The sequence below is a fragment of the Coregonus lavaretus genome (genome assembly GCF_964263955.1).
Source record: "Coregonus lavaretus genome assembly, chromosome: 20".
NCBI lineage: Eukaryota > Metazoa > Chordata > Actinopteri > Salmoniformes > Salmonidae > Coregonus > Coregonus lavaretus.
In genome coordinates this window covers 48,048,699-48,076,546 of record NC_140007.1, presented here as the reverse complement: position 1 = coordinate 48,076,546, position 27,848 = coordinate 48,048,699, and the positions used below count along the sequence as shown (strand labels likewise).

The window sequence follows — 27,848 nt, the reverse complement described above, 5'->3', positions numbered from 1 at the left end:
CCGCCCTCCTGAGGGGAGAGAGAGAGAGCATATCATCTCCTAAAGGTAGAATCAGCTGTCCCGCCCTCCTGAGGGGAGAGCTTCATCTCCTAAAGGTAGTCTGCGTGAAGTATCCGCCCTCCTGAGGGGAGAGAGAGAGAGCATATCATCTCCTAAAGGTAGAATCAGCTGTCCCGCCCTCCTGAGGGGAGAGAGAGAGAGCATATCATCTCCTAAAGGTAGAATCAGCTGTCCCGCCCTCCTGAGGGGAGAGAGAGAGAGCATATCATCTCCTAAAGGTAGAATCAGCTGTCCCGCCCTCCTGAGGGGAGAGAGAGAGAGCATATCATCTCCTAAAGGTAGAATCAGCTGTCCCGCCCTCCTGAGGGGAGAGAGAGAGAGCATATCATCTCCTAAAGGTAGAATCAGCTGTCCCGCCCTCCTGAGGGGAGAGAGAGAGAGCATATCATCTCCTAAAGGTAGAATCAGCTGTCCCGCCCTCCTGAGGGGAGAGAGAGAGAGCATATCATCTCCTAAAGGTAGAATCAGCTGTCCCGCCCTCCTGAGGGGAGAGAGAGAGAGCATATCATCTCCTAAAGGTAGAATCAGCTGTCCCGCCCTCCTGAGGGGAGAGAGAGAGAGCATATCATCTCCTAAAGGTAGAATCAGCTGTCCCGCCCTCCTGAGGGGAGAGAGAGAGAGCATATCATCTCCTAAAGGTAGAATCAGCTGTCCCGCCCTCCTGAGGGGAGAGAGAGAGAGCATATCATCTCCTAAAGGTAGAATCAGCTGTCCCGCCCTCCTGAGGGGAGAGAGAGAGAGCATATCATCTCCTAAAGGTAGAATCAGCTGTCCCGCCCTCCTGAGGGGAGAGAGAGAGAGCATATCATCTCCTAAAGGTAGAATCAGCTGTCCCGCCCTCCTGAGGGGAGAGAGAGAGAGCATATCATCTCCTAAAGGTAGAATCAGCTGTCCCGCCCTCCTGAGGGGAGAGAGAGAGAGCATATCATCTCCTAAAGGTAGAATCAGCTGTCCCGCCCTCCTGAGGGGAGAGAGAGAGAGCATATCATCTCCTAAAGGTAGAATCAGCTGTCCCGCCCTCCTGAGGGGAGAGAGAGAGAGCATATCATCTCCTAAAGGTAGAATCAGCTGTCCCGCCCTCCTGAGGGGAGAGAGAGAGAGCATATCATCTCCTAAAGGTAGAATCAGCTGTCCCGCCCTCCTGAGGGGAGAGAGTCCTAAAGGTAGAATCAGCTGTCCCAGCCCTCCTGAGGGGAGAAGAGAGGAGAGCATCATCTCTCCTAAAGGTTAGAGATCAGCTGTCACCGCATCCTGTAGGGAGGGAGGAGAGAGAGAGCACTATCATCTCCTAAAGGTGAATCAGCTGTCCCGCACTACCTGAGGTGAGAGAGAGAGAGCATATACTCCTCCTAAAGTAGAATCAGCTGTCCCGCCCTCCTGAGGGGAGAGAGAGAGACGCTATCTCATAGTCCTAAAGGTAGAATCAGCTGTCCCGCCCTCCTGAGGGGAGAAGAGAGAGAGCATATCATCTCCTAAAGGTAGAATCAGCTGTCCCGCCCTCCTGAGGGGAGAGAGAGAGAGCATATCATCTCCTAAAGGTAGAATCAGCTGTCCCGCCCTCCTGAGGGGAGAGAGAGAGAGCATATCATCTCCTAAAGGTAGAATCAGCTGTCCCGCCCTCCTGAGGGGGAGAGAGAGAGAGCATATCATCTCCTAAAGGTAGAATCAGCTGTCCCGCCCTCCTGAGGGGAGAGAGAGAGAGCATATCATCTCCTAAAGGTAGAATCAGCTGTCCCGCCCTCCTGAGGGGAGAGAGAGAGAGAGCATATCATCTCCTAAAGGTAGAATCAGCTGTCCCGCCCTCCTGAGGGGAGAGAGAGAGAGCATATCATCTCCTAAAGGTAGAATCAGCTGTCCCGCCCTCCTGAGGGGGAGAGAGAGAGAGAGCATATCGATCTCCTAAAGGTAGAATCAGCTGTCCCGCCCTCCTGAGGGGAGAGAGAGAGAGCATATCATCTCCTAAAGGTAGAATCAGCTGTCCCGCCCTCCTGAGGGGAGAGAGAGAGAGCATATCATCTCCTAAAGGTAGAATCAGCTGTCCCGCCCTCCTGAGGGGAGAGAGAGAGAGAGCATATCATCTCCTAAAGGTAGAATCAGCTGTCCCGCCCTCCTGAGGGGAGAGAGAGAGAGCATATCATCTCCTAAAGGTAGAATCAGCTGTCCCGCCCTCCTGAGGGGAGAGAGAGAGAGAGCATATCATCTCCTAAAGGTAGAATCAGCTGTCCCGCCCTCCTGAGGGGAGAGAGAGAGAGCATATCATCTCCTAAAGGTAGAATCAGCTGTCCCGCCCTCCTGAGGGGAGAGAGAGAGAGAGCATATCATCTCCTAAAGGTAGAATCAGCTGTCCCGCCCTCCTGAGGGGGAGAGAGAGAGAGCATATCATCTCCTAAAGGTAGAATCAGCTGTCCCGCCCTCCTGAGGGGAGAGAGAGAGAGAGCATATCATCTCCTAAAGGTAGAATCAGCTGTCCGCCCCTCCTGAGGGGAGAGAGAGAGAGCATATCATCTCCTAAAGGTAGAATCAGCTGTCCCGCCCTCCTGAGGGAGAGAGAGAGAGAGCATATCATCTCCTAAAGGTAGAATCAGCTGTCCCGCCCTCCTGAGGGAGAGAGAGAGAGCATATCATCTCCTAAAGGTAAGAATCAGCTGTCCCGCCCTCCTGAGGGGAGAGAGAGAGAGCATATCATCTCCTAAAGGTAGAATCAGCTGTCCCGCCCTCCTGAGGGGAGAGAGAGAGAGAGCATATCATCTCCTAAAGGTAGAATCAGCTGTCCCGCCCTCCTGAGGGGAGAGAGAGAGAGCATATCATCTCCTAAAGGTAGAATCAGCTGTCCCGCCCTCCTGAGGGGAGAGAGGAGAGAGAGCATATCATCTCCTAAAGGTAGAATCAGCTGTCCCGCCCTCCTGAGGGGAGAGAGAGAGAGCATATCATCTCCTAAAGGTAGAATCAGCTGTCCCGCCCTCCTGAGGGGAGAGAGAGAGAGCATATCATCTCCTAAAGGTAGAATCAGCTGTCCCGCCCTCCTGAGGGGAGAGAGAGAGAGCATATCATCTCCTAAAGGTAGAATCAGCTGTCCCGCCCTCCTGAGGGGAGAGAGAGAGAGCATATCATCTCCTAAAGGTAGAATCAGCTGTCCCGCCCTCCTGAGGGGAGAGAGAGAGAGCATATCATCTCCTAAAGGTAGAATCAGCTGTCCCGCCCTCCTGAGGGGAGAGAGAGAGAGCATATCATCTCCTAAAGGTAGAATCAGCTGTCCCGCCCTCCTGAGGGGAGAGAGAGAGAGCATATCATCTCCTAAAGGTAGAATCAGCTGTCCCGCCCTCCTGAGGGGAGAGAGAGAGAGAGCATATCATCTCCTAAAGGTAGAATCAGCTGTCCCGCCCTCCTGAGGGGAGAGAGAGAGAGCATATCATCTCCTAAAGGTAGAATCAGCTGTCCCGCCCTCCTGAGGGGAGAGAGAGAGAGAGCATATCATCTCCTAAAGGTAGAATCAGCTGTCCCGCCCTCCTGAGGGGAGAGAGAGAGCATATCATCTCCTAAAGGTAGAATCAGCTGTCCCGCCCTCCTGAGGGGGAGAGAGAGAGAGCATATCATCTCCTAAAGGTAGAATCAGCTGTCCCGCCCTCCTGAGGGGAGAGAGAGAGAGCATATCATCTCCTAAAGGTAGAATCAGCTGTCCCGCCCTCCTGAGGGGAGAGAGAGAGAGCATATCATCTCCTAAAGGTAGAATCAGCTGTCCCGCCCTCCTGAGGGGAGAGAGAGAGAGCATATCATCTCCTAAAGGTAGAATCAGCTGTATCGGGCCGACTTCCACAACAACTAAGAGTATGAAATGCGAAGCTAAACTTCTCTGTTTTCACGTTGCAGCAGATTTCTTGGGCGAGTGCAATGTCTTGTATCACTCTTCTTTACGTTGTGGCAACGTCAGAGTCTCAATGAAATATTTCATAGTGGTGGTGGAACGTTCACACAATGCTTATGGAACGTTCACACATTTATTCATCCATGCAACATAAGAAAGAGTCTCTTTACTGAATGAGGGGAGGGAGAGGGGCAGGGAGGGGAGAGAGGAGGGAGAAGGGGAGAGAGAGAAGGGAGGAAAAGGGAGAGAGGAGGGAGGAAGAGGGGAGGAGGGGAGAGGGGAGGGAGAGAGGAGAGGGGCAAGGGAGGGGAGAGAGGAGGGAGAGAGGAGAGGGGCAGGGAGGGGAGAGAGGAGGGGGGCAGGGAGGGGAGAGAGGAGGGAGAGAGGAGAGGGGCAGGGAGGGGAGAGATGAGGGAGAGAGGAGAGGGGCAGGGAGGGGGAGAGAGGAGGGAGAGAGGAGAGGGGCAGGGAGGGGAGAGAGGAGGGAGAGAGGAGAGGGGCAGGGAGGGGAGAGAGGAGGGAGAGAGGAGAGGGGCAGGGAGGGGAGAGAGGAGGGAGAGAGGAGAGGGGCAGGGAGGGGAGAGAGGAGGGAGAGAGGAGAGGGGCAGGGAGGGGAGAGAGGAGGAGAAGGGGAGAGAGAGAAGGGAGGAAAAGGGGAGGGAGAGAGGAGAGGGGCAGGGAGGGGAGAGAGGAGGGAGAGAGGAGAGGGGCAGGGAGGGGAGAGAGGAGGGAGAAGGTGAGAGAGAGAAGGGAGGAAAAGGGGAGGGAGAGAGAGGAGAGGGGAGAGAGGAGGAGGGGAGAGGGGGAGGAGGAGAGAGAGGAGTGGGGAGAGAGATGAGGTGGGAAGCGGGAGGGAGAGAGGAGGTGGGAAGAGGGGAGGGAGAGAGAGAGAGAAGGGCGGGGGAGAGAGAGGAGGGAGGGAGAGAAAGAGGAAGGTGGAAGAGGGGAGAGAGGGGGAGAGAGGAGGGAGAGGGGGGAGAGAGAGGGGAAGGAGGACCTTAAACTCCACTGGTGGGTAGACTCCTGTCCTTTCGTTGACTTTCTTCTCTCCTCTTTCTCTCTCTCTCTCCCTCTCCCTCTGTCTCTCTCTCTCCCTCTTTCTGTCTCCGTACTGCAATAGGGAGCGCCCTCCTCCCACACCAGCCTCCATATCCATAGAAAGAGATGATGACACCTGCTAGAGAGAAGGAAAGAGAATAAAGAGAAAGGATCTGGTTTATTTAGAATTTTAGAATTTTTTGCAAATGTATTACAAATAAAAAACTGAAATATCACATTTACGTAAGTATTCAGACCCTTTACTCAGTACTTTGTTGAAGCACCTTTAGCAGTGATTACAGCCTCGAGTCTTCTTGGGTATGACGCTACAAGCTTGGCACACCTGTATTTGGGGAGTTTCTCCCATTCTTCTCTGCAGATCCTCTCAAGCTCTGTCAGGTTGGATGGGGAGCGTCGCTGCACAGATATTTTCAGGTCTCTCCAGAGATGTTTGATCGGGTTCAAGTCCGGGCTCTGGCTGGGCCACATTGTCTTGTCTGTGTGCTTAGGGTCGTTGTCCTGTTGGAAGGTGAACGTTCGCTCCAGTCCGAGGTCCTGAGTGCTCTGGAGGAGGTTTTCATCAAGGATCTCTCTGTACTTTGCTCCGTTCATCATTCCCTCGATCCTGACTAGTCTCCCAGTCCCTGCCGCTGAAAAACATCCCCACAGCATGATTCTGCCACCACCATGCTTCACCGTAGGGATGGTGCCAGGCTTCCTCCAGATGTGACGCTTGGCTTTCAGGCCAAATAGTTAAATCTTGGTTTCATCAGACCAGAGAATCTTGTTTCTCATGGTCTGAGAGTCCTTTAGGTGCTTTCTGGCAAACTCCAAGCAGGATTTAATCAATTTTAGAATAAGGCTGTAACGTAACAAAATGTGGAAAAAGAGAAGTGGTCTGAATACTTACCGAATGCACTGTATATACAGTGGGGAGAACAAGTATTTGATACACTGCAGATTTAGCTGGTTTTCCTACTTACAAAGCATGTAGAGGTCTGTAATTTTTATCATAGGTACACTTCAACTGTGAGAGACGGAATCTAAAACAAAAATCCAGAAAATCACATTGCATGATTTCTAAGTAATTATATTGCATGACATAAGTATTTGATACATCAGAAAAGCAGAACTTAATATTTGGTACAGAAACCTTTGTTTGCAATTACAGAGATCATACGTTTCCCTGTAGGTCTTGACCAGGTTTGCACACACTGCAGCAGGGATTTTGGCCCACTCCTCCATACAGACCTTCTCCAGATCCTTCAGGTTTCGGGGCTGTCGCTGGGCAATACGGACTTTCAGCTCCCTCCAAAGATTTTCTATTGGGTTCAGGTCTGGAGACTGGCTAGGCCACTCCAGGACCTTGAGATGCTTCTTACGGAGCCACTCCTTAGTTGCCCTGGCTGTGTGTGTCGGGTCGTTGTCATGCTGGAAGACCCAGCCAAGACCCATCTTCAATGCTCTTACTGAGGGAAGGAGGTTGTTGGCCAAGATCTCGCGATACATGGCCCCATCCATCCTCCCCTCAATACGGTGCAGTCGTCCTGTCCCCTTTGCAGAAAAGCATCCCCAAAGAATGAGGTTTCCACCTCCATGCTTCACGGTTGGGATGGTGTTCTTGGGGTTGTACTCATCCTTCTTCTTCCTCCAAACACGGCGAGTGGAGTTTAGACCAAAAAGCTCTATTTTTGTCTCATCAGACCACATGACCTTCTACCATTCCTCCTCTGGATCATCCAGATGGTCATTGGCAAACTTCAGACGGGCCTGGACATGCACTGGCTTGAGCAGGGGGACCTTGCGTGCGCTGCAGGATTTTAATCCATGATGGCGTAGTGTGTTACTAATGGTTTTCTTTGAGACTGTGGTCCCAGCTCTCTTCAGGTCATTGACCAGGTCCTGCCGTGTAGTTCTGGGCTGATCCCTCACCTTCCTCATGATCATTGATTCCCCACAAGGTGAGATCTTGCATGGAGCCCCAGACCGAGGGTGATTGACCGTCATCTTGAACTTCTTCCATTTTCTAATAATTGCGCCAACAGTTGTTGCCTTCTCACCAAGCTGCTTGCCTATTGTCCTGTAGCCCATCCCAGCCTTGTGCAGGTCTAAAATTGTATCCCTGATGTCCTTACACAGCTCTCTGGTCTTGGCCATTGTGGAGAGATTGGAGTCTGTTTGATTGAGTGTGTGGACAGGTGTCTTTCATACAGGTAACGATTTCAAACAGGTGCAGTTAATACAGGTAATGAGTGGAGAACAGGAGGGCTTCTTAAAGAAAAACTAACAGGTCTGTGAGAGCCGGAATTTCTTACTGGTTGGTAGGTGATCAAATACTTATGTCATGCAATAAAATGCAAATTAATTACTTAAATCATACAATGTGATTTTCTGGATTTTTGTTTTAGATTCCGTCTCTCACAGTTGAAGTGTACCTATGATAAAAAATGACAGACCTCTACATGCTTTGTAAGTAGGAAAACCTGTAAAATCGGCAGTGTATCAAATACTTATTCTCCCCACTGTAGATACGGGTCAGGTGTATAACATCTAGCACACAGCCATGCAATCTCCATAGACAAACACTGGCAGTAGAATGGCCTTACTGAAGAGCTCAGTGGCTTTCAACATGGCACCTTCATAGGATGCCACCTTTCCAACAAGTCAGTTCGTCAAATTTCAGCCCTGCTATAGTCAACTGTAAGTGCTGTTATTGTGAAGTGGAAACGTCTTGGAGCAACAACGGCTCAGCTGCGAAGTGGTAGGCCACACAAGCTCACAGAACGGGACCACGGAGTGCTGAAGCGTGTAAAAATCGTCTGCCCTCGGTTGCAACACTCACTACCGTGTTCCAAACTGCCTCTGGAAGCAACGTCAGCACAATAACTGTTCGTTGGGAGCTTCATGAAATGGGTTTCCATGGCCGAGCAGCCGCACACAAGCCTAAGATCACCATGCACAATGCCAAGCGTAGGCTGGAGTGGTGTAAAGCTCGCCGCCATTGGACTCTGGAGCAGTGGAAACACGTTCTCTGGAGTGATGAATCACGCTTCACCATCTGGCAGTCTGACAGACAAATCTAGGTTTGGCGGATACCAGGTGAACGCTACCTGCCAGAATGCATGGTGCCAACTGTAAAGTTTGGTGGAGGAGGAATAATGGATAACATTTGACATTTTAGTCGTTTATCAGACGCTCTTATCCAGAGCCACTTACAGTTAGTGAGTGCATACATTTTCATACTGGCCCCCCGTGGGAAACGAACCCACAACCCTGGTGTTGCAAGCACCACGCTCTACCAACTGCGCTACAGGGGACTATATAGCACAGACTGTAGACCTTATATTAGGCATTTTGACTGTTGTATCAGGGAATTCCACTCTGTATGTAGGCTTGTTACAGCCATTCAGCCATTCAGTCATTCTGCCATTCTGCCATTCTGATTCCTGTAGTTTTTTTTATTTTTTATTTTTATTTCACCTTTATTTAACCAGGTAAACCAGTTGAGAACAGGTTCTCATTTACAACTGTGACCTGGCCAAGACAAAGCAAAGTAGTGCAACAAAAAACAACACAGAGTTACATATGGGGTAAAAAAAAAAACATAAAGTCAGAGATACAACAGAAAATATATATACAGTGTGTGCAAATGTAGCAAGTTATGGAGGTAAGGCAATAAATAGGCTATAGTGCAGAATAATTACAATAGTATTAACACTGGAATGCTAGATGTGCAAGAGATTATGTGCAAATAGAGATAATGGGGTGCAAAAGAGCAAATTAAATAACAATATAGGGATGAGGTAGTTGGGTGGGCTAATTTCAGATGGGCTGTGTACAGGTGCAGTGATCGGTAAGGTGCTCTGACAACTGATGCTTAAAGTTATTGAGGGAGATAAGAGTCTCCAGCTTCAGAGATTTTTGCAATTCGTTCCAGTCATTGGCAGCAGAGAACTGGAAGGAATGGCGGCCAAAGGAGGTGTTGGCTTTGGGAATGACCAGTGAGATATACCTGCTGGAGCGCAGACTACGGGTGGGTGCTGCTATGGTGACCAATGAGCTAAGATAAGGTGGGGATTTGCCTAGCAGTGATTTATAGATGGCCTGGAGCCAGTGGGTTTGACGACGAACATGTAGTGAGGACCAGCCAACAAGAGCGTACAGGTCACAGTGGTGGGTAGTGTATGGGGCTTTGGAGACAAAACGGATGGCACTGTGATAGACTACATCCAATTTGCTGAGTAGAGTGTTGGAGGCTATTTTATAAATGACATCGCCGAAGTCAAGGATCGGTAGGATAGTCAGTTTTACGAGGGCATGTTTGGCAGCATGAGTGAAGGAGGCTTTGTTGCGAAATAGGAAGCCGATCCTAGATTTAACTTTGGATTGGAGATTCTTTATGTGAGTCTGGAAGTTGAGTTTACAGTCTAACCAGACACCTAGGTATTTGTAGTTGTCCACATACTCTAGGTCAGACCCGTCGAGAGTGGTGATTCTAGTCGGGTGGGCGGGTGCTAGCAGCGTTCGATTGAAAAGCATGCATTTAGTTTTACTAGTGTTTAAGAGCAGTTGAAGGCTACTGAAGGATTGTTGTATGGCATTGAAGCTCGTTTGGAGGTTTGTTAACACAGTGTCCAATGAAGGGCCAGATGTATACAAAATGGTGTCGTCTGCGTAGAGGTGGATCTGAGAGTCACCAGCAGCAAGAGCGACATCATTGATATACACGGAGAAAAGTGTCGGCCCAAGAATTGAACCCTGTGGCACCCCCATAGAGACTGCCATAGGTCCAGACAACAGGCCCTCCGATTTGACACACTGAACTCTATCTGAGAAGTAGTTGGTGAACCAGGCGAGGCAGTCATTTGAGAAACCAAGGCTATTTAGTCTGCCAATAAGAATGCGGTGGTTGACAGAGTCGAAAGCCTTGGCCAGGTCGATGAAGACGGCTGCACAGTACTGTCTATTATCAATCGCGGTTATAATATCGTTTAGGACCTTGAGCGTGGCTGAAGTGCACCCGTGACCAGCTCGGAAACCAGATTGCATAGCGGAGAAGGTACGGTGGTATTCGAAATGGTCGATGATCTGTTTATTAACTTGGCTTTCGAATACTTTCGAAAGGCAGGGCAGGATGGATATAGGTCTGTAGCAGTTTGGATCTAGAGTGTCACCCCCTTTGAAGAGGGGGATGACCGCGGCAGCTTTCCAATCTCTGGGGATCTCAGACGTTATGAAAGAGAGGTTGAACAGACTAGTAATAGCGGTTGCGACAATTTCGGCGGCTAGTTTTAGGAAGAAAGGGTCCAGATTGTCTAGCCCAGCTGATTTGTAGGGGTCCAGATTTTGCAGCGCTTTCAAAACATCAGCTGTCTGAATTTGTGTGAAGGAGAAGCGGGGGGGGCATGGGCAAGTTGCAGCAGAGGGTGCAGAGTTGGTGGCCGGGTTAGTGGTAGCCAGATGGAAAGCATGGCCAGCTGTAGCAAAATGCTTGTTGAAATTCTCGATTATTGTAGATTTATCGGTGGTGATAGTGTTTCCTAGCCTCAGTGCAGTGGGCAGCTGGGAGGAAGTGCTCTTATTCAGTGCTATAGGGTTTTTCAGCCATTCCTGAACAGACTATTATTGATTTTGTCTTTACATTTACTATTATTATTATTATTATTATTCACCCATTAGACTATTTTTGTCTTTACATTTACTAAATAATATATGTGTGACATTTGTTTTGGTTTAGAATGGACCATTATCATGTACCTGTCTTGAAACAGGGGCAGCAGAAAAAATACATGTCATCTATGCACTTAAATAGCGAATGGAGGACGCTTTTCCCCGTGGTTCATTTTCATGCCAGCCAGGTAGGCTATACTCCTGTTGTAAAGAGAAGCAATGTGCTTAGTATTAGGAAAGTTGAGAAATAAATATAGTAGGCCTAGCCTATAGAAAGCTGATGGGATCCTCCTCTTTTTATCACACAATTGCATAGCCTATAGAAGCAAAAGCTAAATGCTCACTAACAGGGATGTCATTTGAGAGAAATAAGCTTTTTGTGCGTATGGAAACTTTCAGCTCATGAAACATGGGACCAACACTTTACATGTAGCGTTTATATTTTTGTTCAGTATAAATAAATGTGAGTTTGGATGACAACATTATGATGTTTGTTTCCAACATTAGGGCTGTTTTCCTAAAGAAGTTCAATCCACTTTGTGTTTTGTTTCCTTGCCACTATACTAAGTATCGCGGTACTGGTCCCGGCTCTAACATGCACGTAAACACACTTACCCGTGAGGGTCTCATTGCACGATACTGGTATAGTCCCGGCTCTAACACGCACGTAAACACACTTACCCGTGAGGGTCTCATTGCACGATACTGGTATAGTCCCGGCTCTAACACGCACGTAAACACACTTACCCGTGAGGGTCTCATTGCACGATACTGGTATAGTCCCGGCTCTAACACGCACGTAAACACACTTACCCGTGAGGGTCTCATTGCAGTGTAGATGGCAGTGTAGGGGACAGATTGGCTCTTCATAATGCTCATCACCTGTCCAATCACCTCATCTAACACACACAGACACACCAAGTTAGTCTTCAGCGATCTGCACCATACTGTTATAAGGAATGCAGGGGATGTTTGTCCCAGCAGAGCCACCGTACAGTAGAACTATATCCCAGTATAGAACATTCCAATACTCACCATTCCCACTGAGAACCTCCTTAGCGGACATCAGATCGGCCCTGTTAGAAACCACACCCACAATCAGATAGACCACACCCACATTCAGACAGACCCCACCCACAATCAGATAGACCACACCCACATTCAAATAACCACACCAACAGGCAGATAGACTACACCCACAATTCAACAATCCACACCCACGTAAAGACAAACCACCCTCACAACCATATACACCATACCCACATTCAGACAGACCACACCCATATTCAGATAAAGCAGTGTTTCCCCTTTATTCATTTAGCAGCGGTGGGCCGCCTCCGCTAAATCATGGCCGCTACTCCAGTCAGGGAGAATCTCAAATTCCAAAAATGTCATGGCATGGGGCTCCCATTGATTTAGTCACTCAGATAGCATAAGAACAAGGTATATCTCATGGCAAAATGTGTAGAATTGCAGAAAAATTAACTTTAACCCTTTACACTAGTGGGATAACTATTGTTTTGATGTTCATTTGACATTTACTGTTTCACAGCATTTGTTGATAACGAAATCTGAAAATACTCAGGATACATTCAGTAACATGATAACATTAGAATATTCCTGGAAACTGTTGGGTAGGTGCTTCATTAGACAACAACTAAAGACAAGGGTTGGAGGGGCCACACCTCTCCAAAGGTTGGAGGGGCCACACCTCTCCCAAAGGGTTGGAGGGGCCACACCTCTCCCAAGTCTGCACAGTTCCTAAGTAATTTCAATGCACTTTTATGACCCAACAGTCTTTAACTGAAAGTGTTGTTGTTGCTCTCCTAACTGGGCCGTCGAGGAACTCGAGAACACTTGTAGTTGTTCTGTTTGGAACACATCCCTGCATCCCGCCATCACACAGTTACCGTTGCTGTTGACGCAATCCAAAAACGGTCCATTATAAATTGCAATCTGGGTCAGGTGATCAGTAGAAAGCTTGTTCTATTGCCAACAAGCCTAGCTGAGTTATAAAATACGATCATACAGTGTTCGGCTTTCACAGGGCAATTCAGAGAAACAGTCATTTTGGTAGAAAGGAGTCGGCAAGAAAAGGAGCTGATCGTGACCTGGAGGACTGGTGCTACAGAGACCTGGTCAGACCTGGAGGACTGGTGCCACAGAGACCTGGTCAGACCTGGAGGAGTGGTGCCACAGAGACCTGGTCAGACCTGGAGGAGTGGTGCCACAGAGACCTGGTCAGACCTGGAGGAGTGGTGCCACAGAGACCTGGTCAGACCTGGAGGAGTGGTGCCACAGAGACCTGGTCAGACCTGGAGGAGTGGTGCCACAGAGACCTGGTCAGACCTGGAGGAGTGGTGCCACAGAGACCTGGTCAGACCTGGAGGAGTGGTGCTACAGAGCATCATTCACATCGAGACACGACAACGCCTCTTTCCCCCCTCAGGAGGCTGAATAGAGCACCATTGAGAGCATCTTGACTGGCTGCATCACCGCTTGGTATGGGCGGCAGGTAGCCTAGCGGTTAAGAGCGTGCTGCATCACCGCCTGGTATGGGCGGCAGGTAGCCTAGCGGTTAAGAGCGTGCTGCATCACCGCCTGGTATGGGCGGCAGGTAGCCTAGCGGTTAAGAGCGTGCTGCATCACCGCCTGGTATGGGCGGCAGGTAGCCTAGCGGTTAAGAGCGTGCTGCATCACCGCCTGGTATGGGCGGCAGGTAGCCTAGCGGTTAAGAGCGTGCTGCATCACCGCCTGGTATGGGCGGCAGGTAGCCTAGCGGTTAAGAGCGTGCTGCATCACCGCTTGGTATGGGCGGCAGGTAGCCTAGCGGTTAAGAGCGTGCTGCATCACCGCTTGGTATGGGCGGCAGGTAGCCTAGCGGTTAAGAGCGTGCTGCATCACCGCCTGGTATGGGCGGCAGGTAGCCTAGCGGTTAAGAGCGTGCTGCATCACCGCCTGGTATGGGCGGCAGGTAGCCTAGCGGTTAAGAGCGTGCTGCATCACCGCTTGGTATGGGCGGCAGGTAGCCTAGCGGTTAAGAGCGTGCTGCATCACCGCCTGGTATGGGCGGCAGGTAGCCTAGCGGTTAAGAGCGTGCTGCATCACCGCCTGGTATGGGCGGCAGGTAGCCTAGCGGTTAAGAGCGTGCTGCATCACCGCCTGGTATGGGCGGCAGGTAGCCTAGCGGTTAAGAGCGTGCTGCATCACCGCCTGGTATGGGCGGCAGGTAGCCTAGCGGTTAAGAGCGTGCTGCATCACCGCCTGGTATGGGCGGCAGGTAGCCTAGCGGTTAAGAGCGTGCTGCATCACCGCCTGGTATGGGCGGCAGGTAGCCTAGCGGTTAAGAGCGTGCTGCATCACCGCCTGGTATGGGCGGCAGGTAGCCTAGCGGTTAAGAGCGTGCTGCATCACCGCCTGGTATGGGCGGCAGGTAGCCTAGCGGTTAAGAGCGTGCTGCATCACCGCCTGGTATGGGCGGCAGGTAGCCTAGCGGTTAAGAGCGTGTTGCATCACCGCCTGGTATGGACGGCAGGTAGCCTAGCGGTTAAGAGCGTGCTGCATCACCGCCTGGTATGGGCGGCAGGTAGCCTAGCGGTTAAGAGCGTGCTGCATCACCGCTTGGTATGGGCGGCAGGTAGCCTAGCGGTTAAGAGCGTGCTGCATCACCGCCTGGTATGGGCGGCAGGTAGCCTAGCGGTTAAGAGCGTGCTGCATCACCGCTTGGTATGGGCGGCAGGTAGCCTAGCGGTTAAAAGCGTGCTGCATCACCGCCTGGTATGGGCGGCAGGTAGCCTAGCGGTTAAGAGCGTGCTGCATCACCGCCTGGTATGGGCGGCAGGTAGCCTAGCGGTTAAGAGCGTGCTGCATCACCGCCTGGTATGGGCGGCAGGTAGCCTAGCGGTTAAGAGCGTGCTGCATCACCGCCTGGTATGGGCGGCAGGTAGCCTAGCGGTTAAGAGCGTGCTGCATCACCGCTTGGTATGGGCGGCAGGTAGCCTAGCGGTTAAGAGCGTGCTGCATCACCGCCTGGTATGGGCGGCAGGTAGCCTAGCGGTTAAGAGCGTGTTGCATCACCGCCTGGTATGGACGGCAGGTAGCCTAGCGGTTAAGAGCGTGCTGCATCACCGCCTGGTATGGGCGGCAGGTAGCCTAGCGGTTAAGAGCGTGCTGCATCACCGCTTGGTATGGGCGGCAGGTAGCCTAGCGGTTAAGAGCGTGCTGCATCACCGCCTGGTATGGGCGGCAGGTAGCCTAGCGGTTAAGAGCGTGCTGCATCACCGCTTGGTATGGGCGGCAGGTAGCCTAGCGGTTAAAAGCGTGCTGCATCACCGCCTGGTATGGGCGGCAGGTAGCCTAGCGGTTAAGAGCGTGCTGCATCACCGCCTGGTATGGGCGGCAGGTAGCCTAGCGGTTAAGAGCGTGCTGCATCACCGCCTGGTATGGGCGGCAGGTAGCCTAGCGGTTAAGAGCGTGCTGCATCACCGCTTGGTATGGGCGGCAGGTAGCCTAGCGGTTAAGAGCGTGCTGCATCACCGCCTGGTATGGGCGGCAGGTAGCCTAGCGGTTAAGAGCGTGCTGCATCACCGCTTGGTATGGGCGGCAGGTAGCCTAGCGGTTAAGAGCGTGCTGCATCACCGCTTGGTATGGGCGGCAGGTAGCCTAGCGGTTAAGAGCGTGCTGCATCACCGCTTGGTATGGGCGGCAGGTAGCCTAGCGGTTAAGAGCGTGCTGCATCACCGCTTGGTATGGGCGGCAGGTAGCCTAGCGGTTAAGAGCGTGCTGCATCACCGCTTGGTATGGGCGGCAGGTAGCCTAGCGGTTAAGAGCGTGCTGCATCACCGCTTGGTATGGGCGGCAGGTAGCCTAGCGGTTAAGAGCGTTGGGCCAGTAACTGAAAATCTGCTGTTCTACCCTTGAGAAAGGCAGTTAACCCCCAACAACAACAGTTCTGTTCCCCGGGCGCCTAAGATGTGGATTAAGGCCCCCAGCACCTCTCTGATTGAGAGCGGTTGGGTTAAATGTGGAAGACACATTTCAGTTGAATGCATTCAGTTGTGCAACTGACTAGGTATCCCCTTTCCAGCAGTTATATGCATGACAGTTACCGGTTGACAAAATGTTATGACCGCCAGCCACACACACACACACACACACACACACACACACACACACACACACACACACACACACACACACACACACACACACACACACACACACACACACACACACACACACACACACACACACACACACACACACACACACACACACACACACACACACACACACGACGCAATCTCTATTGCACTCCACACTGCACTCTCCCACTTGGACAAAAGGAACACCTACATGACAATGCTGTTCATCACTAAGCTAAGGACCCTGAGACTAAACACCTCCCTCTGCAACTGGATCCTGGACTTCCTGACGGGACGCTCCCAGGTGGTAAGGGTAGGTAACAACACATCTGCCACACTGATCCTCAACACGGGGGCCCCTCAGGGGTGAGTGCTCAGTCCCCTCCTGTACTCCCTGTTCACCCATGACTGTATGTCCGCGCACGACCCCAACACCATCATTAAGTTTGCCGACGACACGACGGTGGTAGGCCTGATCACCGACAACGATGAGACAGTCTATAGGGAGGAGGTCAGAGACCTGGCAGTGTGGTGCCAGGATAACAACCTCTCCCTCAACGTGATCAAGACAAAGGATTTAATCGTGAACTATAGGAAACGGAGGGCTGAGCACGCCCCCATTCTCATCGACGGGGCTGTAGTGGAGCAGGTTGAGAGCTTCAAGTTCCTTGGTGTCCACATCACCAATGAACTATCATGGTCCAAACACACCAAGACAGTCGTGAAGAGGGCACGACAAAGCCTATTCCCCCTCAGGAGACTGAAAAAGATTTGGCATGGGCCCTCAGATCCTCAAAAAGTTATACAGCTAAATCATTGTGAGCATCTTGACTGGCTGCTTGGTATGGCAATTGCTTGGCATCCGACCGCAAGGCACTACAGAGGGTAGTGCGTACGGCCCAGTACATCACTGGGGCCAAGCTTCCTGCCATCCAGGACCTCTCTACCAGGCGGTGTCAGAGGAAGGCCCTAACAATTGTCAGACTCGTCACCCAAGTCATAGGCTGTTCTCTCTGCTACCGTGCGGTACCGATGCACCACGTCTGGAACCAACAGGAACCTGAACAGTTTCTAACCTCAAGCCATAAGACTGCTAAATAGTTAGTTAAATAGTTAACCAATAGCTATGATGACTATCTGCATTGACCCTTTTTGCAGTAACTATTTTGACTCATCACATACGCTGCTACGACTGTCTATTATCTATCCTGTTGTCTAGTCACTTTACCCCTACCTACAGTATACTGCTGCTACTGTCTATTATCTATCCTGTTGTCTAGTCACTTTACCCCTACCTACAGTATACTGCTGCTACTGTCTATTATCTATCCTGTTGTCTAGTCACTTTACCCCTACCTACAGTATACTGCTGCTACTGTCTATTATATATCCTGTTGCCTAGTCACTTTACCCCTACCTACAGTATACTGCTGCTACTGTCTATTATCTATCCTGTTGTCTAGTCACTTTACCCCTACCTACAGTATACTGCTGCTACTGTCTATTATCTATCCTGTTGTCTAGTCCCTTTACCCCTACCTACAGTATACTGCTGCTACTGTCTATTATCTATCCTGTTGTCTAGTCACTTTACCCCTACCTACAGTATACTGCTGCTACTGTCTATTATCTATCCTGTTGTCTAGTCCCTTTACCCCTACCTACAGTATACTGCTGCTACTGTCTATTATCTATCCTGTTGTCTAGTCCCTTTACCCCTACCTACAGTATACTGCTGCTACTGTCTATTATCTATCCTGTTGCCTAGTCCCTTTACCCCTACCTACAGTATACTGCTGCTACTGTCTATTATCTATCCTGTTGTCTAGTCCCTTTACCCCTACCTACAGTATACTGCTGCTACTGTCTATTATCTATCCTGTTGCCTAGTCACTTTACCCCTACCTACAGTATACTGCTGCTACTGTCTATTATCTATCCTGTTGTCTAGTCACTTTACCCCTACCTACAGTATACTGCTGCTACTGTCTATTATCTATCCTGTTGTCTAGTCACTTTAACCCCTACCTACAGTATACTGCTGCTACTGTCTATTATCTATCCTGTTGTCTAGTCACTTTACCCCTACCTACAGTATACTGCTGCTACTGTCTATTATCTATCCTGTTGCCTAGTCACTTTACCCCTACCTACAGTATACTGCTGCTACTGTCTATTATCTATCCTGTTGTCTAGTCACTTTACCCCTACCTACAGTATACTGCTGCTACTGTCTATTATCTATCCTGTTGTCTAGTCCCTTTACCCCTACCTACAGTATACTGCTGCTACTGTCTATTATCTATCCTGTTGCCTAGTCACTTTACCCCTACCTACAGTATACTGCTGCTACTGTCTATTATCTATCCTGTTGTCTAGTCCCTTTACCCCTACCTACAGTATACTGCTGCTACTGTCTATTATCTATCCTGTTGCCTAGTCACTTTACCCCTACCTACAGTATACTGCTGCTACTGTCTATTATCTATCCTGTTGCCTAGTCACTTTACCCCTACCTACAGTATACTGCTGCTACTGTCTATTATCTATCCTGTTGTCTAGTCACTTTACCCCTACCTACAGTATACTGCTGCTACTGTCTATTATCTATCCTGTTGCCTAGTCACTTTACCCCTACCTACAGTATACTGCTGCTACTGTCTATTATCTATCCTGTTGTCTAGTCACTTTACCCCTACCTACAGTATACTGCTGCTACTGTCTATTATCTATCCTGTTGTCTAGTCACTTTACCCCTACCTACAGTATACTGCTGCTACTGTCTATTATCTATCCTGTTGTCTAGTCCCTTTACCCCTACCTACAGTATACTGCTGCTACTGTCTATTATCTATCCTGTTGCCTAGTCACTTTACCTCTACCTACAGTATACTGCTGCTACTGTCTATTATCTATCCTGTTGTCTAGTCACTTTACCCCTACCTACAGTATACTGCTGCTACTGTCTATTATCTATCCTGTTGTCTAGTCACTTTACCCCTACCTACAGTATACTGCTGCTACTGTCTATTATCTATCCTGTTGTCTAGTCACTTTAACCCCTACCTACAGTATACTGCTGCTACTGTCTATTATCTATCCTGTTGTCTAGTCCCTTTACCCCTACCTACAGTATACTGCTGCTACTGTCTATTATCTATCCTGTTGCCTAGTCCCTTTACCCCTACCTACAGTATACTGCTGCTACTGTCTATTATCTATCCTGTTGTCTAGTCACTTTAACCCCTACCTACAGTATACTGCTGCTACTGTCTATTATCTATCCTGTTGTCTAGTCACTTTACCCCTACCTACAGTATACTGCTGCTACTGTCTATTATCTATCCTGTTGTCTAGTCACTTTACCCCTACCTACAGTATACTGCTGCTACTGTCTATTATCTATCCTGTTGTCTAGTCACTTTACCCCTCCCTACAGTATACTGCTGCTACTGTCTATTATCTATCCTGTTGTCTAGTCACTTTACCCCTACCTACAGTATACTGCTGCTACTGTCTATTATCTATCCTGTTGTCTAGTCCCTTTACCCCTACCTACAGTATACTGCTGCTACTGTCTATTATCTATCCTGTTGTCTAGTCACTTTACCTCTACCTACAGTATACTGCTGCTACTGTCTATTATCTATCCTGTTGTCTAGTCACTTTACCTCTACCTACAGTATACTGCTGCTACTGTCTATTATCTATCCTGTTGTCTAGTCACTTTAACCCCTACCTACAGTATACTGCTGCTACTGTCTATTATCTATCCTGTTGTCTAGTCACTTTACCCCTACCTACAGTATACTGCTGCTACTGTCTATTATCTATCCTGTTGTCTAGTCACTTTAACCCTACCTACAGTATACTGCTGCTACTGTCTATTATCTATCCTGTTGTCTAGTCACTTTACCCCTACCTACAGTATACTGCTGCTACTGTCTATTATCTATCCTGTTGTCTAGTCCCTTTACCCCTACCTACAGTATACTGCTGCTACTGTCTATTATCTATCCTGTTGTCTAGTCACTTTACCCCTACCTACAGTATACTGCTGCTACTGTCTATTATCTATCCTGTTGTCTAGTCACTTTACCTCTACCTACAGTATACTGCTGCTACTGTCTATTATCTATCCTGTTGTCTAGTCACTTTAACCCCTACCTACAGTATACTGCTGCTACTGTCTATTATCTATCCTGTTGTCTAGTCACTTTACCCCTACCTACAGTATACTGCTGCTACTGTCTATTATCTATCCTGTTGTCTAGTCACTTTACCCCTACCTACAGTATACTGCTGCTACTGTCTATTATCTATCCTGTTGTCTAGTCACTTTACCCCTACCTACAGTATACTGCTGCTACTGTCTATTATCTATCCTGTTGTCTAGTCACTTTACCCCTCCCTACAGTATACTGCTGCTACTGTCTATTATCTATCCTGTTGTCTAGTCACTTTACCCCTACCTACAGTATACTGCTGCTACTGTCTATTATCTATCCTGTTGTCTAGTCCCTTTACCCCTACCTACAGTATACTGCTGCTACTGTCTATTATCTATCCTGTTGTCTAGTCACTTTACCTCTACCTACAGTATACTGCTGCTACTGTCTATTATCTATCCTGTTGTCTAGTCACTTTACCTCTACCTACAGTATACTGCTGCTACTGTCTATTATCTATCCTGTTGTCTAGTCACTTTAACCCCTACCTACAGTATACTGCTGCTACTGTCTATTATCTATCCTGTTGTCTAGTCACTTTAACCCTACCTACAGTATACTGCTGCTACTGTCTATTATCTATCCTGTTGTCTAGTCACTTTACCCCTACCTACAGTATACTGCTGCTACTGTCTATTATCTATCCTGTTGTCTAGTCACTTTAACCCTACCTATACAGTGCATTCGGAATGTATTCAGACCCCTTGACTTTGTCCACATTTTGTTACGTTACAGCCTTATTCTAAAATGGATTAAAAAATATATATAATCCTCAGCAATCTACACACAATACCCCATAACGACAAAGCGAAAACAGGTTTTTAGAAATGTTTACTAATTTATTAAAAATGTAAAACAGAAATACCTTATTTACATAAGTATTCAGACCCTTTGCTATGAGACTCTAAATTGAGCTCAGGTGCATCCTGTTTCCATTGATCATCCTTGAGATGTTGCTACAACTTGATTGGAGTCCACCTGTGGTTGATTGGACATGATTTGGAAAGGCACACACCTGTCTATATAAGGTCCCACAGTTGACAGTGCATGTCAGAGCAAAAACCAAGCCATGAGGTCGAAGGAATTGTCTGTAAAGCGCCGAGACAGGATTGTGTCAAGGCACAGATGTGGGGAAGGGTACCAAAAAATGTCTGCAGCATTGAAGGTCCCCAAGAACACAGTGACCTTCTTAAATGGAAGAAGTTTGGAACCACCAAGACTCTTCCTAGAGCTGGCCGCCCGGCCAAACTGAGCAATCGGGGGAGAAGGGCCTTGGTCAGGGAGGTGACCAAGAACCCGATGGTCACTCTGAAAGAGTTCTAGAGTTCCTCTGTGGAGATGGGAGAACCTTCCAGAAGGACAACCATCTCTGCAGCACTCCACCAATCAGGCCTTTATGGTAGAGTGGCCAGATGGAAGCCACTCCTCAGTAAAAGGCACATGACAGCCCGCTTGGAGTTTCCCAAAAGGCACCTAAAGACTCTCAGACCATGAGAAATAAGATTCTCTGGTCTGATGAAACCAAGATCGAACTCTTTGGCCTGAATGCCAAGCGTCACGTCTGGAGGAAACCTGGCACCATCCCTACAGTGAAGCATGGTGGTGGCAGAATCATGCTGTGGGGATGTTTTTCAGTGGCAGGGACTGGGAGACTAGTCAGGATCGAGGGAAAGATGAACGGAGCAAAGTACAGAGAGATCCTTGATGAAAACCTCCTCCAGAGCACTCAGAACCTCGGACTGGAGCGAAGGTTCACCTTCCAACAGGACAACAACCCTAAGCACACAGACAAGACAACGCAGGAGTGGCTTCGGGACAAGTCTCAGAATGTCCTTGAGTGGCCCAGCCAGAGCCCGGACTTGAACCCGATCGAACATCTCTGGAGAGACCTGAAAATAGCTGTGCAGCAACACTCCCCATCCAACCTGACAGAGCTTGAGAGGATCTGCAGAGAAGAATGGGAGAAACTCCCCAAATACAGGTGTGCCAAGCTTGTAGCGTCATACCCAAGAATGCTAGAGGCTGTAATCGCTGCCAAAGGTTCTTCAACAAATTACTGAGTAAAGGATCTGAATACTTATGTAAATGTTATATTTCCGTTTTTAATTTTTAATAAATTAGCAAAACATTTCAAAAAAACTGTTTTTGCTTTGTCATGATGGGGTATTGTGTGTAGATTGATGTGAAGAAAAAAAACAATTTAATCAATTTTAGAATAAGGCTGTAACGTAACAAAATGTGGAAAAAGTCAAGGGGTCTGAATACTTTCCGAATGCGCTGTATGTACATATCTACCTCAATTACACAGTACCCCGTGTAAATAGCCAAGATCCAAAATGCTAATTTCAGGCAGTGCTGATAGGGATATTTAAGACCAACCAAAAACTGGTTTTAGGATTAACGCAGTTGGTTATGGCATTCATTTTGACAGTGGAAACTCAGCCTATCCAACCATGAGGCACACTGCCCATATGCACATGGAACAAGAGTAGCCTAATGTGCCTTTGGTGACTTCTATTTACAAACATAAAAAAACTAATGTTTTTTACCATTACGTTTTATTTTATTAAAAATCAAGCATAGCCTCCCCTCCTCTCAATTAAGTATTTTTTTGTCTGCCCAATGCAAACGTGAAGTTGTCAAGACTGTCGATAAAGGGTTTGGCTCCTGAGACCGCTTGGAAATAAATCTTGAATCACTAAATCTTAATTAAAATATCAAGTTTGAAAGGAGTAAAACAGTGAGCTGACATTCCCTTTTTATCTAAGCAGGTCCACATTATTTTAGACATGTAGGTCCCGTTTAGGACTTGCATAAAACCCCCTCCATGATGTTTGCTACGTTTCCACGGCCATCATGAAACAGGAGATGAGTACCTTGTTGAATTCCAGTAAAACTCCTATTTAGAAGTGTAAAAATAACTTGTTTTCCGTTTCATATGTTCAAAACCCAAGCCCTCCCTCAGGTCTACTATAATGAAGGCTGGTTCAACAACAACCCAAGCCCTCCCTCAGGTCTACTATAATGAAGGCTGGTTCAACAACAACCCAAGCCCTCCCTCAGGTCTACTATAATGAAGGCTGGTTCAACAACAACCCAAGCCCTCCCTCAGGTCTACTATAATGAAGGCTGGTTCATCAACAACCCAAGCCCTCCCTCAGGTCTACTATAATGAAGGATGGTTCAACAACAACCCAAGCCCTCCCTCAGGTCTACTATAATGAAGGCTGGTTCAACAACAACCCAAGCCCTCCCTCAGGTCTACTATAATGAAGGCTGGTTCAACAACAACCCAAGCCCTCCCTCAGGTCTACTATAATGAAGGCTGGTTCAACAACAAGCCCTCCCTCAGGTCTACTATAATGAAGGCTGGTTCAACAACCCAAGCCCTCCCTCAGGTCTACTATAATGAAGGCTGGTTCAACAACAACCCAAGCCCTCCCTCAGGTCTACTATAATGAAGGCTGGTTCAACAACAAGCCCTCCCTCAGGTCTACTATAATGAAGGCTGGTTCAACAACCCAAGCCCTCCCTCAGGTCTACTATAATGAAGGCTGGTTCAACAACAAGCCCTCCCTCAGGTCTACTATAATGAAGGCTGGTTCAACAACAACCCAAGCCCTCCCTCAGGTCTACTATAATGAAGGCTGGTTCAACAACAACCCAAGCCCTCCCTCAGGTCTACTATAATGAAGGCTGGTTCAACAACAAGCCCTCCCTCAGGTCTACTATAATGAAGGCTGGTTCATCAACAACCCAAGCCCTCCCTCAGGTCTACTATAATGAAGGCTGGTTCAACAACCCAAGCCCTCCCTCAGGTCTACTATAATGAAGGCTGGTTCAACAACAAGCCCTCCCTCAGGTCTACTATAATGAAGGCTGGTTCAACAACAACCCAAGCCCTCCCTCAGGTCTACTATAATGAAGGCTGGTTCAACAACAACCCAAGCCCTCCCTCAGGTCTACTATAATGAAGGCTGGTTCAACAACAACCCAAGCCCTCCCTCAGGTCTACTATAATGAAGGCTGGTTCAACAACAACCCAAGCCCTCCCTCAGGTCTACTATAATGAAGGCTGGTTCAACAACAAGCCCTCCCTCAGGTCTACTATAATGAAGGCTGGTTCAACAACAACCCAAGCCCTCCCTCAGGTCTACTATAATGAAGGCTGGTTCAACAACCCAAGCCCTCCCTCAGGTCTACTATAATGAAGGCTGGTTCAACAACAAGCCCTCCCTCAGGTCTACTATAATGAAGGCTGGTTCAACAACAACCCAAGCCCTCCCTCAGGTCTACTATAATGAAGGCTGGTTCAACAACAAGCCCTCCCTCAGGTCTACTATAATGAAGGCTGGTTCAACAACAACCCAAGCCCTCCCTCAGGTCTACTATAATGAAGGCTGGTTCAACAACCCAAGCCCTCCCTCAGGCCTACTATAATGAAGGCTGGTTCAACAACAAGCCCTCCCTCAGGTCTACTATAATGAAGGCTGGTTCAACAACAAGCCCTCCCTCAGGTCTACTATAATGAAGGCTGGTTCAACAACAAGCCCTCCCTCAGGTCTACTATAATGAAGGCTGGTTCAACAACCCAAGCCCTCCCTCAGGTCTACTATAATGAAGGCTGGTTCAACAACAACCCAAGCCCTCCCTCAGGTCTACTATAATGAAGGCTGGTTCAACAACAAGCCCTCCCTCAGGTCTACTATAATGAAGGCTGGTTCAACAACAACCCAAGCCCTCCCTCAGGTCTACTATAATGAAGGCTGGTTCAACAACAACCCAAGCACTCCCTCAGGTCTACTATAATGAAGGCTGGTTCAACAACCCAAGCCCTCCCTCAGGCCTACTATAATGAAGGCTGGTTCAACAACAAGCCCTCCCTCAGGTCTACTATAATGAAGGCTGGTTCAACAACAAGCCCTCCCTCAGGTCTACTATAATGAAGGCTGGTTCAACAACAACCCAAGCCCTCCCTCAGGTCTACTATAATGAAGGCTGGTTCAACAACAAGCCCTCCCTCAGGTCTACTATAATGAAGGCTGGTTCAACAACAACCCAAGCCCTCCCTCAGGTCTACTATAATGAAGGCTGGTTCAACAACAACCCAAGCCCTCCCTCAGGTCTACTATAATGAAGGCTGGTTCAACAACAACCCAAGCCCTCCCTCAGGTCTACTATAATGAAGGCTGGTTCAACAACAACCCAAGCCTTCCCTCAGGTCTACTATAATGAAGGCTGGTTCAACAACAACCCAAGCCCTCCCTCAGGTCTACTATAATGAAGGCTGGTTCAACAACAAGCCCTCCCTCAGGTCTACTATAATGAAGGCTGGTTCAACAACCCAAGCCCTCCCTCAGGTCTACTATAATGAAGGCTGGTTCAACAACCCAAGCCCTCCCTCAGGTCTACTATAATGAAGGCTGGTTCAACAACAACCCAAGCCCTCCCTCAGGTCTACTATAATGAAGGCTGGTTCAACAACAAGCCCTCCCTCAGGTCTACTATAATGAAGGCTGGTTCAACAACCCAAGCCCTCCCTCAGGTCTACTATAATGAAGGCTGGTTCAACAACAACCCAAGCCCTCCCTCAGGTCTACTATAATGAAGGCTGGTTCAACAACAACCCAAGCCCTCCCTCAGGTCTACTATAATGAAGGCTGGTTCAACAACAACCCAAGCCCTCCCTCAGGTCTACTATAATGAAGGCTGGTTCAACAACAACCCAAGCCCTCCCTCAGGTCTACTATAATGAAGGCTGGTTCAACAACCCAAGCCCTCCCTCAGGTCTACTATAATGAAGGCTGGTTCAACAACAACCCAAGCCCTCCCTCAGGTCTACTATAATGAAGGCTGGTTCATCAACAACCCAAGCCCTCCCTCAGGTCTACTATAATGAAGGCTGGTTCAACAACAACCCAAGCCCTCCCTCAGGTCTACTATAATGAAGGCTGGTTCAACAACAAGCCCTCCCTCAGGTCTACTATAATGAAGGCTGGTTCAACAACAAGCCCTCCCTCAGGTCTACTATAATGAAGGCTGGTTCAACAACAACCCAAGCCCTCCCTCAGGTCTACTATAATGAAGGCTGGTTCAACAACAAGCCCTCCCTCAGGTCTACTATAATGAAGGCTGGTTCAACAACAAGCCCTCCCTCAGGTCTACTATAATGAAGGCTGGTTCAACAACAAGCCCTCCCTCAGGTCTACTATAATGAAGGCTGGTTCAACAACAACCCTCCCTCAGGTCTACTATAATGAAGGCTGGTTCAACAACAAGCCCTCCCTCAGGTCTACTATAATGAAGGCTGGTTCAACAACAACCCAAGCCCTCCCTCAGGTCTACTATAATGAAGGCTGGTTCAACAACCCAAGCCCTCCCTCAGGTCTACTATAATGAAGGCTGGTTCAACAACCCAAGCCCTCCCTCAGGTCTACTATAATGAAGGCTGGTTCAACAACCCAAGCCCTCCCTCAGGTCTACTATAATGAAGGCTGGTTCAACAACAACCCAAGCCCTCCCTCAGGTCTACTATAATGAAGGCTGGTTCAACAACAACCCAAGCCCTCCCTCAGGTCTACTATAATGAAGGCTGGTTCAACAACAACCCAAGCCCTCCCTCAGGTCTACTATAATGAAGGCTGGTTCAACAACAACCCAAGCCCTCCCTCAGGTCTACTATAATGAAGGCTGGTTCAACAACAAGCCCTCCCTCAGGTCTACTATAATGAAGGCTGGTTCAACAACAAGCCCTCCCTCAGATCTACTATAATGAAGGCTGGTTCAACAACCCAAGCCCTCCCTCAGGTCTACTATAATGAAGGCTGGTTCAACAACAACCCAAGCCCTCCCTCAGGTCTACTATAATGAAGGCTGGTTCAACAACCCAAGCCCTCCCTCAGGTCTACTATAATGAAGGATGGTTCAACAACAAGCCCTCCCTCAGGTCTACTATAATGAAGGCTGGTTCAACACTTGTAACGCCAAGGTAGTGGGGTCGAACCCCGGGACCACCCATATACAAAAAAAAAAAAAAATATTTATGCACGCATGACTGTAAGTCGCTTTGGATAAAAGCGTCTGCTAAATGGCATATTATATTATTATATTATAACAAGCCCTCCCTCAGGTCTACTATAATGAAGGCTGGTTCAACAACCCAAGCCCTCCCTCAGGTCTACTATAATGAAGGCTGGTTCAACAACAAGCCCTCCCTCAGGTCTACTATAATGAAGGCTGGTTCAACAACAACCCAAGCCCTCCCTCAGGTCTACTATAATGAAGGCTGGTTCAACAACCCAAGCCCCTCCCTCAGGTCTACTATAATGAAGGCTGGTTCAACAACAAGCCCTCCCTCAGGTCTACTATAATGAAGGCTGGTTCAACAACCCAAGCCCTCCCTCAGGTCTACTATAATGAAGGCTGGTTCAACAACCCAAGCCCTCCCTCAGGTCTACTATAATGAAGGCTGGTTCAACAACAACCCAAGCCCTCCCTCAGGTCTACTATAATGAAGGCTGGTTCAACAACAACCCAAGCCCTCCCTCAGGTCTACTATAATGAAGGCTGGTTCAACAACAACCCAAGCCCTCCCTCAGGTCTACTATAATGAAGGCTGGTTCAACAACAAGCCCTCCCTCAGGTCTACTATAATGAAGGCTGGTTCAACAACCCAAGCCCTCCCTCAGGTCTACTATAATGAAGGCTGGTTCAACAACAACAAGCCCTCAGGTCTACTATAATGAAGGCTGGTTCAACAACAACCCAAGCCCTCCCTCAGGTCTACTATAATGAAGGCTGGTTCAACAACAACCCAAGCCCTCCCTCAGGTCTACTATAATGAAG

General features: G+C 48.6%; 1 protein-coding gene across 1 annotated transcript in view; it reads right to left on the bottom strand.

The window, feature by feature from the left end:
- The window catches only part of LOC311148203 (filamin-A-like), a gene marked incomplete at its 5' end in the record, with an annotated part of 101,041 nt that overhangs the window by 50,892 nt on the left and 22,301 nt on the right, over window positions 1–27,848 (bottom strand). The window contains 3 exon segments of the mRNA XM_084185083.1: window positions 4,920–5,096; window positions 11,444–11,529; window positions 11,666–11,706. Coding sequence (XP_084041209.1) covers window positions 4,920–5,096; window positions 11,444–11,529; window positions 11,666–11,706 — 304 coding nt within the window.